General features: G+C 39.6%; 1 protein-coding gene across 1 annotated transcript in view; it reads left to right on the forward strand.

Moving 5' to 3' along the window:
* Positions 1–18,268, forward strand: part of LOC137274208 (gem-associated protein 5-like) — a 183,713-nt gene that overhangs the window by 152,289 nt on the left and 13,156 nt on the right. The window contains exons 19-24 of the mRNA XM_067807265.1: positions 763–900; positions 7,390–7,537; positions 10,475–10,594; positions 11,365–11,575; positions 13,401–13,539; positions 14,370–14,572. Coding sequence (XP_067663366.1) covers positions 763–900; positions 7,390–7,537; positions 10,475–10,594; positions 11,365–11,575; positions 13,401–13,539; positions 14,370–14,572 — 959 coding nt within the window. The remainder of the gene's footprint in view (positions 1–762; positions 901–7,389; positions 7,538–10,474; positions 10,595–11,364; positions 11,576–13,400; positions 13,540–14,369; positions 14,573–18,268) is intronic.

Below are 18,268 nucleotides of genomic sequence, written 5' to 3' on the forward strand. Positions count from 1 at the left end.
ATATTTCCCTGTGCTGTCCATCTTCTGTGTCTGTTTCTTTGTAACTGCTAATGCAGACATTTGTTATTTTAAAAATGTTAAAACTAGAGGTAAATTATCTCTTTGAATGTGTGGTTCACAATTCCGGTGCATGATTGCAAGATGCCAATAACCCAGATGCCACAATTCCACACAAGGAGGAGGAGAATTGACATGTTCATTTGACTGGTTTCAGTGTCATCTTTGTATATTATAAATGAGAGTACAGAAAAATTCGTGTTCATGGTCTTGATTGATAGGTAGATTCTTGGCCATACTCAGGTTGTTTGTGGTAATATCATCCATGCACCCTGAAAACCATGTTCTGTAGAGATCAGCATGTCTGTCTGTTTGTCCTAATTCCAGATCAGAACTCTTCAACCATTGCACATTTCATGCTGAAACTATATATGATCACATTTCATCTATTTTTGTTCTCATGACAACTTAATTGAAAATGAGGGTAGTGTGTGTTCCAGAGGCATTGCTTCCAGACTGTAAACTATTTCTTGATGGTAATGTTCAGATCAACCTTCCCTTGAACTGGTGTCATCATGATCATTGTTTTTGTAATGAACTGAAGGTTTCCAATGGTGATGAACCGATAATGGGCTATAAGTAGCGAAGCTCTATGTACATATTGCACCAGATATAAAGGACGTGTCTTCAACTGATGACATTTGTTTGTGAAGAGCATGTTGGGGTTGTTTATGTTTATTTATTAAAGTGATGATGTGTTTGCAGGCGAGTACCATCTGAACAATGACAGCATGGACTACGCCATACAGATGGAAATATGGAAGGGGAACATTGGGGGTGCCCTGCAGATTGCCACAGACAGAGAGGAGTTGTCCGACTGGCTGGTGGGCCTGGCACCGCTTGGTGAGTTTTGTCTGATTACTTTCCAGTCTCGAGTTTGGTCTCAAGGTCATTTAGGGCAGTGGGGTAAGGTAGTGGTTAGAGCGTTCTCTTGTCACACCGAGGACCCAGGTTCAATTCCCCACAATTGGATACAATATGTGAAACCCATTTCTGGTCTCCCACGCTCACCCATCCCCGCCCACACCATTATGTTGCTGGAATATTGCTAGAAGTGGCATAAACCTAAACTCACTCACTCACTCGCTCAAGGTCATTTAGGGATTTTATTAGCTTTTGTGACTATATGTAATATTGGATCTTTGTGATAAGTACTACATTTGACAGTAGTTAATTATTTTTGTGCATCCATTACATAGATAATATCCAAGTCTCATCTTGTCAGAAGTGAGTAATGTTTTGTTATTCTGTTTCCAGCAAATAGTGAACTCGTTGTATTGGTTACATTTCACACGCAATGAAGAATTAGGTTTAGAAGTTGCTATGTCCTGAAGCCTGCCTCACTCTCCATCATGAATCCCAGGTCTTATTCAGGATATTCCACAAATATTCATTTCACTGAAATGTCTGAGGAAGCACTCCCTGATGGTGTTTTTCACTCATTGTATCAACCACTAGTTTTTCTGCTTCTGAAAAGTGGGCCAACGGAGTAGCCTAGTGTTTAAAATGTTTTGTTCGTCATCCGGAAGACCCGGGTTCAGTCCCCCAATGTACAATGTACTCATTTCTGGTAGTGATATAAAACTAAACTCACTCACTGACTAGTCTCATTTACGTCATTTTGAATCTTCATAATGCTAACTATGGCATGAGAAATTAATTTCAATTTTTCAGGGTATGAAAAATATAGTTTCTTGGTACCCATTTGTTTTCTTTGAATTGATATGAGTTTCACTGATTCACTGGAATGGATATTACCTGTGCAAAAAGTGTCAGTTGGTATGGTTTTTTTCCAATTTTCAAATAACCCTCTGAGTACATTTTCTAACTGAAATACAGCTTTTTGGATCTTATCTCTCCGAATTCTCAGGTAATTGCTTGTTCAACTCAGTACCTACAACCTTCGTAAATAAAATCTCAATAATTTGTCAACAAGTTGTTTGGGCCTTATCAAACCATAATATTTATCAGTTGTTCTCAACAGTTATTTAATACACTGTTGACATGTTGTTATCTGAATTCTCACCGTTTCACACTTGGTTTTGCCATGTCTGTTTAGTTGACAAAACAGTCAAGTCTGTGTTTTGAGTTGTTGGCCTTTAGCTGAGTACTTTGCAACTTGGTATTCAGCAATATTCCTCTTGTATGACAACAGTTAGTTGGCTGATAGTTTTACGTCTCATTCAGCAACATTCCACTTGTATAGCAACAGTTGGCTGGTTGATACTTTTACGTCTCAGTACCATTTCTCTTGTATGACAACAGTTAGTTGGCTGATAGTTTTACATCTCACTCTGCAATGTTTCAACTATATGGCTCATTCAGCAATATTTCAACTATATGGAAGCTGTGAGTGAATCTGTAAATAATCAATGACAACATTAAACAACAATCAGTCAGTATTAAGAAGTTATAGGAAAATGCTCAGTAGCTGATGTTCAGCCTCAAGTCTACTGCAAAATTCTGCTGCAAATCAAAAATTAAAATCTAAAGTTTCCTAATATTTAACAAAACGCATCTAATGTTGTTGTTTATAGGGATACTTTTACTTTTACAATATCATGAATAGCTAGGATGAGACTTTACTGTTCATTGCTTTGAAGGCAAGGTTAAAATACATTTCAGCTCGAGATAATCAGAAATTTGACAAATTCCCCACTTTAAACGATATAATCTTGTTTTGCCTGTCATGGGCACTGAATGTTTGACAAATCGTGGTGTTAATATCGACTTCTCCAGATATTGCCATTTGCACCATGGGATTGTGAGTTGAGTCTGATTGGTTGTAAATATTTAACGTTCAAAAACAGTATAACGTCTCTGTGAGTGAATTCATTTTGTGTCTCTTTTATTTTCTCGACCTCAAATTTGTAAACTTTTATTCCTCATGGCAATCTGAATATTAATTCATTGAAACCTGTCAAATTTGATTTGATTAATATTGATTTTAACACTTTTTGGGTTGATTCTCCCAGCCTTCTTTTAGCAAGGTACTTCTGTTGTTGTGGAGACATATCGCACAGCTTGTTAATATATTGATGCTGTGGCAAGTCAGCAACAGTTCAGAGTAGTGAGTCCTGTTACGTTTACTGGGGAAAGTTTTTGTTCAGTGTTTGTAGACATTGTTTTCAGAGTTGCTTGAGGTGTGGTTGTTGTTTACCACCACAGTCGGCAATATTAAAGCTATATGATGGCAGTCTTTAATTAATTGAGTCTTTAGCAGATAACCTGTGATCAAAAGCATGAGCATCAGTCGACACAGTTTGGATTCAATGACAAGTGTCACCCATGCCAAGAAGGGTGACCACCTGATCACCCCTTACAACAAGCATTGGCTGCTAAAAACCAGGTTTTTCAAGTAGATTTGCTAGAGACTTAGGCTGTATAGCTATTTAATCCGTTAATATTTCCAAACTTCAAATGCTTCGGCAACCCATCACAGAGGCAACTATAGGGAATGGGTGGTCAGGCTCGCTGATTTGGTTGACGCATGTCATCGTATCCAATCTATATAGATGGATGCTCATGATAGAAGTATTAAACATGTAAAAGCTAGTTACAATTATAGCCATTTGAAACATAAATGCAAGAATTTGTTACATAAATTACAATGAAAAGAAACAACACACATCTATGTTTGTGATACGCCCATCACAGAGGATGTAATAGGTATGTACTAGCCTTGAGCCATCGGTAGAACTAATGAAGTACTTCAATGACCTGTATATTGATTCTGAAGGTCTGATAACTAAAAGCTCTTGGATGACTGCATTCAGGAAGATTGTGTCTTTTGAAGCTGTAAACGAACCTAATACAGATCTAGCCATGCAGTGTACATTTACTGTTTCATTTTCTTACTTCTGCTAATCTGAAGAAGTGTCACGTCCCTTTTTATTATGTCCAGTCATTTTGTCAGAGTAGACAAAGGTATGTGTTATGTGTATAGACTAGTATTGAAAGAACAATCTAGTGCAATGATTTTGAAAGCAAGTAGAGGGATGAACTTTGGACATGGTTGGACATGTCATGTTATACAAAAATACACAAAATGAAAGTCATTAAAATATTCATGTGACTAAAATACCCGACATCTATCTTTATTTTTCTGAAGGCCACAGGACCATAGTACACAAGAACATAGTATACAATATTACAATATAGTCACATCACAATACGTCATATCGCATGAAAATGTATCATATCATATATCATGCTTTGTCGTATCAATCCATATTAATACCACACATGTAACTTCCAAGAGACTCTTTAATGTAAGATACTATGGAAGTAAAATGTGTTAATGACACTGTGGTGTTTGGTTGTCATCCAAATAGCTATTCAAGCCACGGCTCAATGCTAAGTTATTTAAAGTGTGTCAATTTCCCAGTCGTGTAGAGGTACTGGGGTAGCCAGCCTATTGGTTGTAATCTTTGCTCATCACATCGAAGGGGAGTTGGGGCAGCATAGCATTTAAGGCGTTTGCTCGTCATGCCAAAGGCTCCGAGTTTGGTTCTCCACAGGGGTAAAGTGTGTGAATCCCATTTCTGGTATCTCCGATGTGATATTGCTGGAATATTGCTAAAAGCAACAAAAGCAGCGTAAAACCACATCAATTTACTCTCTCATTTGTCAAGTGAAGGACCTAGGCTCTATTCTCCACATGGGTACAGTGTGTTTGATGCACATGAGATATTGTTAATGAGCAGTAACAGTAATGCTTCTAGATACATGTATGCTGTCTCTATAGGATTTACTACAGTTGCATTTTAAGGATCTTGCACTTCTTCTCATTCCACTTAAAGCTGATCTTGAAGATACGGGTTAAAATTGGTCTTCAGTAACCCATGCTTGTTAAAGGCAACTAATGGAATCAGGTTGTCAGCCTCATGTCATTGTATCCCTGTTGCGAACATCGGTGCTCATGCTGTTGATCATTGGATTATCTTGTCATGACTACATTATTCTCAGATTGCTGGCATTTAACTGGAATATAGCAGAATGAAGCGTTAAATAACAAGCCAATCGGTCAGCTTGAATCCACGAGTGTGCATCCCTACATCCTTTCAGGCATTTGGACTTTGTTCTTCAAATTTGTGTGAATTGAGACTTGTAAATATATGGCTGGGTTCATGCTGATGTGATGTAAAGCTCAAATCAACCCTGCCTATACACAGTAACGCATGTGTAACGTACACACACACTTACAACTCAGACTCACCTCACTCACTTGACTCAATGCTGATGTGATGTAAAGCTCGACTCAACTCTGGCTACACACAGGCACGCACGCAAGCAAGCACCGTTGCAGACACACACACACACACACACACACACACACACACACACACACACACACACACACACACCCCTCAGGCTTAAACCTAGCTCACTCACTCACTCACTTTAGAAGTTGTACCTAGAACACAAAACTGAATCAACTCACGTAACACAAAGAACATGAACCAATAATACACCGAGAAAGAATCTCATCCCCTAAGTGTCTAATTCTAGTTCATTCCTTTCTCTTTTGGAAGTTTTTGTCCTATCTCACATTCTTCATTCAACAATATCTTTGTCAATAGTTTTTTGTGCCAACAGGTTTCAAGAACATCCGCACAGCCTCTGCACATGTGTTGTTTTTTAGCTGACTTTATACTCTCATTGTTTGTGTGTTACACAAAATCAACATGAAATATATGATATGCTTGTTAGGCTTTATGTGCGGAAGTAAAACACTCTTTATTGTGTATGTTTTCAAACATCTCACAAAACATTGGTTGTTGTGAAAATGTATTTGTTTTTTGCTGTTGCCATGGGAACAGGCAAGAATATAACCTGATATGCACGATAAGTTGATTGCTTTCAAAGAGGAACACCATTTGGCATGAAGTATTTATATACATCTCCAGGCATAATGCCTTTGAATTTCAGGAATCTTTAAAATCCATTTTTAGGTAATCAAATGAAAACACATATTTATTTGTACAAAAACAATTTTTTCCATCATGAAATTGTAGTTTTGTATCAAATTCACCAAATATTTTGTTAAAAAATAGTTGAATGTATTTTGAAATTATCTATAATTTTGGGATAGTGTAGGGGTATTAAGTTAAATTGGGGTGATATAAAAAGTACTGATGATTCCTTTGAAATAAGTAAAATTGCTAGTGTCTAGTATGCATCAAAACATAATGAACTAAGGAGTTCAAATCATTATTAAATGATCTTTTTCATTGGCATTTTAGAAGTTGATTAGTAATAAGAAAGTAAGATACTTTATGGAAAAGAACTTCGTTATTTATATATTACATATCGCATTAATGAAGAAGCTGTTATCCAACAAGTATCTTACTTCCTCATTATGAAAGGTCGACACTCTCCCTGTTCTGAGATTATAGCCCAGGGTTTAGTCTTTCAACAGAATATCATGCTGTTACAGTTTGGGTTTGTTTTTGGGTGAGATTCAGCATAGATCTTGATGTTTAAGGGGCTTCTGATGAGGAGTTAGATATCACTGAAAATTGCTTTAAACTTTCATGGCTATAACATTTTGGTAGTTATTAATTATTTTTGTCACTCTGCCAACTGGATATTTCCATGGACTTTCCATGAATCCCTAATGGAAATAAGGTTAAGAAGAAGTTAATGCACAACTGTCCATCAGATTGTCTGGACCATGTAATGTCTCTCAGTGGGCAGCATGCATTTGTTTCATAAGCTGTTATAGCAGTCAGCTTTCCCACTCAGAAAGGATTTGTGCTGATATCAGACTCAATTTAGATAATGAGAAATGTTATCAGTGAGGAAAGAAGAAGAGTGTCACCAAACTGGAGCTTGGGTTCTCAGTCCTGGAAGCCAAATACACTGGAGTCACCCTTGAAAGTTATGTCCCTTAGTCATCTCAGGATCTGCTGATCATCAGTCAAGTGGATCCCTTGTTTGTTAAAGGTATACCTGAGAGTACCCAACAATGTCTCCAGCTGTATCACCCTAGGCTCTCCTCCCACAGACAACAAACATTAGAGTCGAAAAAAAACATGAAGTCACAATGTGGCTGAAATATCGCCTGAGTGACTTTAAATCGTAACTCACTCACTACTGCTCACAAGCTTATCCAAAGGCCTTATGATGATGTGAAATGCATCTAGTTACTTATGTGGTATCTGAAAGGGCTGTAAACTGTGATCAGTTTGTTTCACTTGTACTTCTGTATGACATATAGGCTATGGACCCTGACTTTCTTGCATCCATGGAGGATACAGATCATGATGTGGTTTTTTCCAGCTGTACTTCTGGATGGTATCAGTGGACACTATGTCTTGTTTGTTTCAGCTTCTTACGACACATGGCTGGGGATGTGTGAGGAGTATGCTCGGCAGCTGGAGGGTGACGGTCAGTATCACAAGGCCACCTCCTACCTACTGGCCTGTCACAAGGTATACGAAGCCATCGACCTCTTCAAGCGGCACCGGCTCTTCAAGTAAGTCAGTCACACTCCTATAGCACTTCAACAAGTGTCTATGAGTAGACCTTTAGTGATTCTTGAGTATTGTAGTTTATTGTGGGAGATGATTGCCTGTTTTGGTCAAAGAGGTCAGACCAACCATAGGATTTTTTCCATAGGCAGTGAAGGTGAAATGTGTGTGCAAAGTTTCCATGTCAATAGATCCAGTGCTATTATGTCCAAAGTCCATCTTCATCAAAGGATTCTCAATACCTGCATTAACTGGCATTGGTATGCCTGTATTTCAGGTTTGGCATCCATTGAGTTAATCGTGTTAAGATTGACTGATATTGATTCTAGGTTCAGGAACTTGAGTTGTCTCAGGATTGTTGAATGAGTGACTGGGCAAGATAGCTTGTCGGCTGTCTGTATTTGCGTTATTTTGCCTTTCAAGATTGCTGTGATCCATGATTGGAGATAGGATTGCCAACGTTACCCTCTCCTCTCCAAATCAGATCAGTACCAACATTTTCATAATTGTATCACCAAACTGATCATAGTTTCAAATCGTTGTTCTCCTCAGTGTCCATCATGGTTCTACATCATATCCATACTCATAATCCAACCATTAAATGTCATAGCCTGTATCACTGTGTATTCTCTCTCTCTGTCTCTGACTTTCAAACACTCACTAACACACACACACATGCATGAATGAACGCATTCATACTCAGACACCATGCAGACTTCATCCTGTATTTGATTTTCCATGTGCCCTTTGATAGTTCCATGTGCCCTTTGATAGTTCCATGTGCCCTTTAACACAAGGAAAGGACATCTTTATTCTTACATGTTCCATACATCATGCAAAGCACAACTCTTTGATGCTTTGACATTATTCTTGTTTTGCTTCCGTTTTTTCAAACAAGCAAACATAACAGGAGATTGATTTTACTGTGGCCCTGCTGTATCTGCCTGATCAACTTCCACCATATGTGAGCCTGTCTTATCATATTACAATATTGTGTAGTGTGGACAGTAGGCTTGTGTAATCACTTTGATGGACGAGGTGTTATCTGTCTGTGTCAACACAAGTAATCTGGTCACCCAGTATGTGGGGCATTATCTGGCCTACTTAGGATAATCCGTCACAGACAGTCCTCCGTGTCAACAACAGGCGCATGGCACCTCACGGCTGATGCTTAAACAAAAGCAATGATTTCCATATTCAATTATAATTAATTTTTAAAAAGGATTCCTTTATTCATTCATTCAATGCACATGCTCACTCATTGATTCAATCCTCTATGGTTCCATCTGTTCATTCATTCATTAAGTCATTTATTCAATCCAAGCAATCAGTTATTGGATTGGATTATTAATACTTTCATTCTTTCTTTCTTTTATTCTTTCATTCATTCATTCAATCATTCAATCCTTGGGGTAGTTACACAATCAATCAATCCTTTCCTACCACCCACACACTGTCATTGGCTCCTCTGTCGTAGCGTTACATTTACACATTCCATACAATGGTCAAACACTTTGTGGTTATGAATGTGAATAGTTCCTTTACATTCATATTTTTGTATGAGTGCTACCTGCCAAGGTGATATTTATGACCAAGCTTCTTTTATTTTAAGTAATTCATTTTAACACTCGTGTGACAGTAAGTGTTGTTATGTATGTAAAGCCCTGTTAGATTACAGGAACAATACTTTCATGTTAGTGAGCGGTTTTTCTGATCTTTTCTCAAGGACAGATTCCAGAATTGTGTCAGTAGATGGATATTGTCACAACAACTTCCAGATGTGTGTGTCTCTTTGGTAACAAAAACAACACAAATTAGGTTAATACCACCTACAGTGCGTTGAGACTCTCTGCAGACCCTGACGTAGTCAACACAGACTGCCAAGCTAGACTTGAAAAACAACTTGCTTCATTGTCAACAGTGTGTACATTTCTTTGAATGATGATAATTTTATGGAGAAACAACTTCTTAATTCTCTGAAAGGCATTGTTTTCACATAGATTCTAAATTGCTAATAGCACTGCTAATGTTGCCTTTCACAGAATAAAGAAATTGTATATCCATAAACTTATCATACTTCATCACCTCAACTTCCAAAAGCCCACCAAGGAAATATCTTAGTTTTCTTTAATGACCCTTTGTGAACCTTCAAGGGTAGATGTCCCAAAATCTGTGTGTCAGACATGGGCAGTTAGATGTGGAGTGGACAGTGATCCATTGTTGAGCCTTAAGGGTCGACAGCATTTCAGTAATATAGCAGTTTAGGTGACTGGGTGTTCAGCTGTCTTATTTGGTTCATCCATGTCCTTGGAGCCATTGAGGCATACGTTGATGCTCATGATGTGTTTTGTCTGTATACTTTTTCTTGCTTAGATAATGATTTTGTATATCAAGACAGCTTTATGAGAGTAGACTTCTTAAGGTTATGGTTGTCTCATAAGAAGGTTTTTCTGAGGCTATGCTCATCCAATCATGAGGTCTTCCTTTGGTTGTAATGGTCTAATCAAGGAAACTTCTTAAAGATTTAGTAGTAAAATCAGATGAGTTCTTAAGGGTTTGGTAAGACAAATGCTTAGTCCCTGAACAAATATAGTTTTGATAGTAGCAAACTAACCCATTCAAACTGAAAAGGAGCCCCAGGGAGATCAGAGATTCAGAACCTGAGGAAATATATACTACGCTTCATTGAAGGCTTTAGCATTGCAGAGAGGACTTGTAAGTAGGGAAAATAGTGTGGTTCAGGGACTGTAAGACAGACAAGGATATGGTGGTGTTTTCAAAAATTCTTCTTATGAACATGAAGTCTTACTTATGTAACTCTCTAATGAAAGATGATTTAGTAATGAAAATTAATCAAGCAATATTTGTAAAGTTGTTTTTGCAGATATGTTTAGTACGACAAATACTGTCTCATAACAGTGTAATGTACTTTATGTTGGCAGGGAGGCTGTGGCACTAGCTCGTATGAGGTTGTCTCCCCTTGACCCAGTGTTGGAGGACCTGTACATGGAGTGGGCACAGATGTTGATGAAGGATGGCAACTACGAACAGGCTGCCAAGTGGTGAGGGTTCAAGTATTATCAAAGGACTTGAGGGGATCTGGCAATGCTGCCACATTTGTCCATTAAATCTGCAAGGAGGTCATTTTTACATTTTCCGTATTTATTAGTGGCCTTGATCTGTTCATCTGTTAGATTCCTTAGGGAGATTCTGGTGTAGGATCAATCTTGTGTAGTCGATGTATTTAAATGCATGTGTGCATATTAATTGTTTTGGAAAAGCTGATTCTGGTGTAGAATCAATCTTGTGTACTCAATGTATTTAAATGTATGTGTACATATTAATTGTTTTGGGAAAGGCAGCAAGTGAACGGTTTACAAACCCTCTGTAATGAGGCTTTGAATACTGGGTTGCTTAGAAAGTGTAGAACCTTACAGAAATCATTAATTCATGTTTATTTGATGGAAATGACCAGTTGTCAAAGTTTCCAGAACTGAATGATCAGAATAATCCTTTTTCCTTTCCACCATTATAAAACGATCTATGATACAACTGAAATTTCCCATCTCACTCCACCTCTCAGTCTTTGGCACCCATGAAGATCCAAGTTAAATTTATCTTCAGTAATCCATACTTTGTAAGGGGACAAAAACAGGATCAGGTGATTAGGTTCGTTGACTTGATTGGCATATGTCATATCCCAATAGCGTAGATCAGTTTTCATGTTGTTACTGGATTGTCTGGTTCATTTCCAGACAAGCACCATATAGCTGGAATAATGCTGAGTTCAGCATAAGCTAAACTCACTTATTCACTCAATCTTTGGTTTCAGTTACCTAGCGATGAAACAGATCCAAGATGCTGCCAATCTGTTGACTAAGAGAACTGACCAATCGTCTCTCAAGACAGCCACTCACATGACCCTCTTAGCCAATGAAAAGCCTCAGGGATTTCTGTATGCCCACAGATTGGTTCATCAGTTCATTGCCAAGGATGACTGGAAACAGGGCTACAAATTCCTGAAAGAACACGAAACACTGAAGGTTGGTACAGCACCATGACCAGCACCATCTCTGTGACGACATACACCCGTGATGGTCGGGGTTGGAATACTGATCTTCAGTAACTCACGCTTGTTGTACGAGGCGACTAGTGGGATCAGGTATTCAGACTCGATGACTTGGTTGACACATATCATCAGTTTCCAACTGTGCAGATCGATGATCATACTCTTGATCACTGGATTGTCTAATCCAGACTCAATTATTTACAGGCCGCCGCCATATAGCTGGAATATTGCTGAGTGCGGCGTAAACTCTTCCACCCTCTGTGATGATGTATTGTTATCATTGTTGCAAACAGTTGTGTCGTGGGAATAGAATTACTATACACTCTGTCAGGATGGAAGATCGATGTTACAGTATCTCAAAACTTGAGAATTATTAACACTGGCCTTCTGCCTGACCATGAAATCCACCTTACCAAGTGTCAGCTTCCAAAATATTTTGCTGACATCTTCATCCAATATCTTAACGATGTTGTGGGTTTGGCAAGTGGCAAGTGGTTAAAGTGTCAGCTCATCACTAGAGACCTGGGATCAATTCCCTACATGGGTATAATGGGTGAAACCCATTTCTGGTGTTCTCCAGTTTGATATTGCTGCAATAATGCTAAAGTGGCATAAAACTTCACTCACTCACTCATCCAAAAGAAACAAGACTAGTAATAAAACATACAGTTATTACATATTTTTCATATTATTCATCCAGTTGTGTGTCTACTGACATTTCAGTATATTGGTTATTCTTTAATTCTGTCAGTCCAGAATATGAGTGTGAGACTGTTTACACCAATGGGGATCAACACACCATGAGCAGGGATGAAAGGGGTTATAACAATAACATGAGAATAGGAGGAGTGATGAACATGATATATAGCCAACAGGATGTGAAGATTGTTTATTGGAATCAGGATGTCTTGCCAAGCAGTCCAGATAAGAATAATCTTTTTTCTTTGGTGATGTATCGTTAGATGAAAGGATCCGTCCTTGCCCTCTGTTGAAGGAGGAGGTCTGTTAGCTTTACATGTATACTGCTTCAGAGAATTTTGTTTTGTGGAGTCTTGGAGGATTCTGGCAATGATGTTTACATTGTCCTTGAAATATATTCTTATTTTGATGTTCTGAGAATCAGTTGTATGTTCTGTAATGGGAGTTTCACATATACAGTGAATGCGCATAAATCGAAACTTTTCATTGTGGTATCATCACCATGAGCAGATCTGTCATAGGTATACTCAACAACTAAAGAAATGCAAGTCTTGGAAAAATATCATCTGATAAAAGTGAGCAATCATGTTTATGTCTTTTATTTGAAACTTGACAAGATGCCAAAGTTGCATTTCTTTTGCTGTTCAGTGTATGCAGTGTCTTATACTATTTAGTGTAAAAACTAGGTGTCTCAGGGGAAGCATACTTAAGCGTTTCCTACATTAACATATTGCGACAGCAAATCAAAGGACAATGATGGGATTACTTATAGACTTCTGCCATATCGTGAAGGTCTGGTGTAGAACAGGCCTTCAGCAACTCATGCTTGCCATAAAAGGTGGCTATGCTTGTAAGAGGTGACTAACGGGATCAGGTGGTTAGACTCGCTGACTTGGTTGGCACATCATCTGTTCCCAGTTGTGCAGATCGATGCTCATGCTGTTGATCACTGGATTGTCTGGTCCAGGCTTAATTATTTACTGACTGCCGCCATATGGCTGGAATATTGCTGAGTGCGGCATAAAATTAAATCACTCACTCAATCCTATGCTGACTAGTAACATCATGTGCTGAATGACTGATTTGTATACTGCTGCTAGATGTTGCTGCCGTTCGTCAGCATGCATGAGTTGCTGGTGCGGGAGCTGCAGTCCCTCACCCCTGGGACGCTGAAGGAGGTGGACCCCACCTGCTTCACAGAGTGGGGGGAGGTACAAGCTGGAAAGGGTTTCATTCCAGGTGAGATATTCCGACTCGACCTTCAGTCTGCTAAACATATGGTGTCCCTTCCAAGGACTCTTCACAGTAGAGGCTGCTCAACTTTAACATATTTGTGACTGGCACTTTTTGCACAAAATCACACATCACTGTGACAATAACACATCTACAGGCAGTGATATTTTTGAGTAGTTGTGGTATTAAAGGGTTAACCCATGAAACTCCACTTTCGAATTGGTCTTCAGCAACCCAAGCTTGTTGTAAGAGGTGACTAATAGGATTTGGTGGTCAGGCTCGTTGACTTGGATAACACGTCATCATATCCCATTTGCATACATGAGTGCTCATGCTGTTGATCATTGGATTGTCTGGTCCAGACTGGATTATTTCCAGATCGCAGACATATAGCTGGAATATTGCTGATTGCAGTGCTAAACAACATACCAGCTCATGTATCATTGGATCTGTTGTGACCAGACCATGTGTGTTTGAACCATGTTGTGGGTTTTGTTCACTCTGTCAGCCACTGGTTTGTGTGATTCTGGCTCATCTGCTGCCTACCTATGTATAGACAGGGCTGAGAATGTTAAAGCAGCACTTCCATCATTACTTCTAAATATGTTTCACCCAAACTAATGTCCTCAGAAAGTGATGTACTTCAAGGAAGAGACTCTAAAATCCTTTTTCAAAAGCTCTGCTGTCAACAGTCATGGTTGCTTGGTTTTCTGGAATGATGAAATCACCGATTTTGATCAGCACCTTTTATCAGACAGCTCATTGAATATGATGTGAACTGATGTGAAAATAATGTTCACCTTTCAAAAGAAAATGTATTTTTCAATGTACTTCAGATTTCATCCTTGATGTAGCTGAGTGTGATCCTGTGTTGCCATGGAAGCCGTACATGATTGGAGAGCACTCCTTCCCACACCACGTACTGAAGGTGTGGTCCAGTAACCTTGACATTGGCATGGACTCTGAGAGCCTCACTCTGACGTACAGGACCCTCCAGCAACTTCAATCAGGGAGACAGAGTCACATCGACCCCCAGCAGGTAAAGAAGGATAATAATAATAGTAGTAATAGGTCATCCCTACCCTCTCAGCTGCATACTATTATTTATCTCTAAAATAGTAACAAGGGAAGTTGTAATGCATTGAAATCCACACCATGGAGGAGTCTTCTCAAAGCAATACAGTTTGATCATTATTAATGCTGATAACCCATGCTGTGATGCACTAGCAGGTTAATAGTCACATATACTGCTTGGTGAACAGAGGCAAGTTTGAACAAACTCACTTGCCTACAGTGAGACCATATGTATCACATGTGCTTTGTTGCGGGACAGGGTCTAGATTTTCAAAGCTCACCTTACGCACTTTATGACTATGTTAACGCTAAGAGAGCCTCAAAAATCTAGGCCCAGGACTGAAGCTCTAGAAACTGTCAGGAGTCAAACTGCCAAACATGGTTACCCCCCCCCTTCGCACCTAATGTTTCTCAACTTCAACTGATTTCTGACCTTAGTTGAGCTGACCTCTCTGGACCACACACCGCCTTCTCTTGACTCAAACTGAAATGAAATAACTACCCGTTCTCTTGAAACAATGTTCATTTCAAGACTTCCTTCCTGTACTTGACTGAAGAGATGATGGATGAGGGTTACATAAGGATAGATGGTGGATCAGCAGTGTGTTGGTTGAACAGGAAGATAACCTGGATCAGGCTCTTTGATCTGGCTGTTTGAATGGATGGTCATCAGGCCTTAGTGACCTGGATCATAACTCATCAATGCTGTCATCAGCCACAGTGCAACATTGCTGTGTCTCTTAGACAGAGCCCAATAACTCCATATAAACTGTCCCTTTGAGGTTGTATATTCAGTCTGTATCTGAGGAAACTCTAGACATGCTTCATTTAGGGGATGTGGGGTCAATAGTCTTTAAAGCATTCACTGAAGACCCGGGTTGAATTCCCTGCATGGGTATTACATGTGAAGCCTATTTCTTGTGTCCCCTGCTGTGATATTACTGGAAACAATTGAGCAAGGGTGCCATCAGTGCTATTGCAAGTGCTAAGTAAGTATCCTGTGATCTGGAGACATAATTTCTCCATCTGTGTGATTCAGAGTACCCAGAAATTTTCTTCTAATTTGAGAAAGGAAATAAGATGGCATCTGCTATGTATTAACAGACCATTTTTCATGACAGTGTACAATGTAGTTTGACGGTTTAAACCAAGACCTCAGTTCACAAATCAATCAAATGTCTGTAACTGCTGTAACTCATATATTTTTACATAGATTCATGATAGTCGTAACATCAGTGGAAGTGTGAAATTGGAATCTGACATGGTTGTAAGCTGACTAAGGTGCCAGACTTGGGTTTTAATGAGCTTACAGTGCAGGGATCAAACCCACCTGTGACCAGGACTAAAAACATAGGAGTCACCTTTGTATGCAGACTCTTTCAGTGTGGTGGTAACTCCTGTTTTCTTAAAGGAACCCACAAATCTGTTGGTATATGGTAATTCGTACTTACACATAGTTTGGGGTACAGCGACGTGTGGAGTAACCTTGGGCAAAGTACAGTCCACTCAGCTGTGAATGGGTACCTTGTAAGAATGAGAATGTCAAAATAACTCAGTGAGCCTTGTGACTGCAAGAGTTATATGATCCCCAAGGAGTTGAGATTGATAAGATGATGTGCCATTGAGATTGACATCCAGTGACAGAGGGAAACCATACCAGCACTTTGAGCATGTACCATTTGCCTGGATATGTGCGCTATATAAATATCCTATGATGATGATGATGTATACTACCGACAGTAAATAAGGGAACCAAGAAATTGAATGTAGATGACTTTGACTGTGACAGGGTCCGTTATCGTGGCGTATCTCCCAAACGCAACATCCAATGACAATGGAATTTCACATAATGCATGCCCAGCACGTGCTACACGTGCATACAGAAGTTAACTCCTGTAAATGTACTGGAGAAGTCGCAATCACTAATGCAATAGAGATTGACACTTACTGACAGAAATGCCTCCGAGGCAGTATCTCGGTGAAGCAACAAAATGGAGAATTGTGGGGATGATAGAGGGGGGGACATCATTATATGAAGTTGCCTGGCAGATGGGTAAATCAAAAAGTGTAATTTCACGCCTGTGGGATAAGTACCGTCAAACGGGTGGGGTTGCAACGAGACCTGGGCGTGGTAGACCAAAATCAACGACACCACGACAGGATCGTCTCATTACGTTAATTGCTCTACGCGATAGGTTTGAATCGGCCCCTGCCATCAATAGAGAATTCCGCACACTCACTGGAAGACGCATGTCAACCTCAACCGTTAAAAACCGACTCTATCAAGCTCGTCTGAAAGCAAGACGGCCTTTTAAGGGTGTCACCCTTTCAGCTCACCATAAGCGCCAAAGATTGGCATGGGCTAGGCAGCATCAGGGACAGGCTATGCGCCACTGGCGTTACACCATGTTCTCTGATGAGTCAAGGTTTTGCCTACGATTCACAGATGGCAGAAAACGTTGTTGGCATCGGAGCGGGGAGCGATATGCCAGAGCAGCAATTCTTGACCATGATCGATATGGAGGTATAGGTGTGTCATGGTGTGGGGTGGGATTACACATGACAGACGATCAGATTTGGTCATCATTAACGGAGCCATGACTGGTCAGCGATACGTTGACCAAATATTGCGTCCTGTTATGGCTCCATTGGCTAGAGTTATCGGCCGAAATTTTGTATTCCAAGATGATAATGCCAGACGACATCGGGCCCGAATTGTCTCTGCTTATCTCCGACAAGAAGGTATCCAGACATTGGACTGGCCCTCTAAGTCCCCAGACCTGTCCCCAATTGAACATCTCTGGGACGTTCTTGGTTGAAGGGTGTACGCCAGGGACAAAGGACCCGCCAACCTGGCCCAGAGGAATGGCGGGCAATACCACGGGCAACCATCCGGAAATTGATTAACAGCATGCCATCAAGGTGCCATGAATGTGTTGCCCAACATGGTGGACACACCAGATATTGAACTTGATGCCTAAAATTGATTTAGTGGATATTTAAAGCAGTTTCAAATTAGCTATTTCATTAGTTCCCTTTTTTCTTGTCGGTAGTATATTAGCAGACTGTTTTTTATAACAGTGTACATTGTAGTATGACGGAGAAAACCAGGACCTCATTGCACAATTCGATCAAACGTGTCTAACTATCGGATGTAAACATACATTCCCAGAGACTACATCAGTTTCCATTTCCTCAAGTGAGCTGACTAAAATAAAACACTATCAAAGTTATTTTGACTGAATTCACTTGAAACATTACAAGGAGACAATTTTGGTATGGCTTTCTTTTTGTCGCTGAGCCTGTTTTTGGTGTCATTTATTAATCTGAAAAGAATCTGGTTCAGCTTAAATATTCTCAATGACTTCCTCTATTTTATTGACATGAGAAGTTAGAAAATGTTGATAAAAGTCAAGATGAATAATCAGAATCAGAACTTCAAATGACTGATGATGTCTGTTTTGACACAAAACAATTTGCTGAAACTTGTACAGTTTTAGGGGCTATGTATGTTGGAGGCATCCTTGCCAAGCTGATTAGGTTACAATGACTTCACTGATTCAGTGGACATAGTCGGGTCCCTTGGGCTCAGAAGATTACATGATTCCAGCTAATTGAACCTTGGCACTGTATTCATAAATGTATGAGTCAACATTGTCTC

Source organism: Haliotis asinina, chromosome 2 (assembly GCF_037392515.1).
Source record: "Haliotis asinina isolate JCU_RB_2024 chromosome 2, JCU_Hal_asi_v2, whole genome shotgun sequence".
NCBI classification, from domain to species: domain Eukaryota; kingdom Metazoa; phylum Mollusca; class Gastropoda; order Lepetellida; family Haliotidae; genus Haliotis; species Haliotis asinina.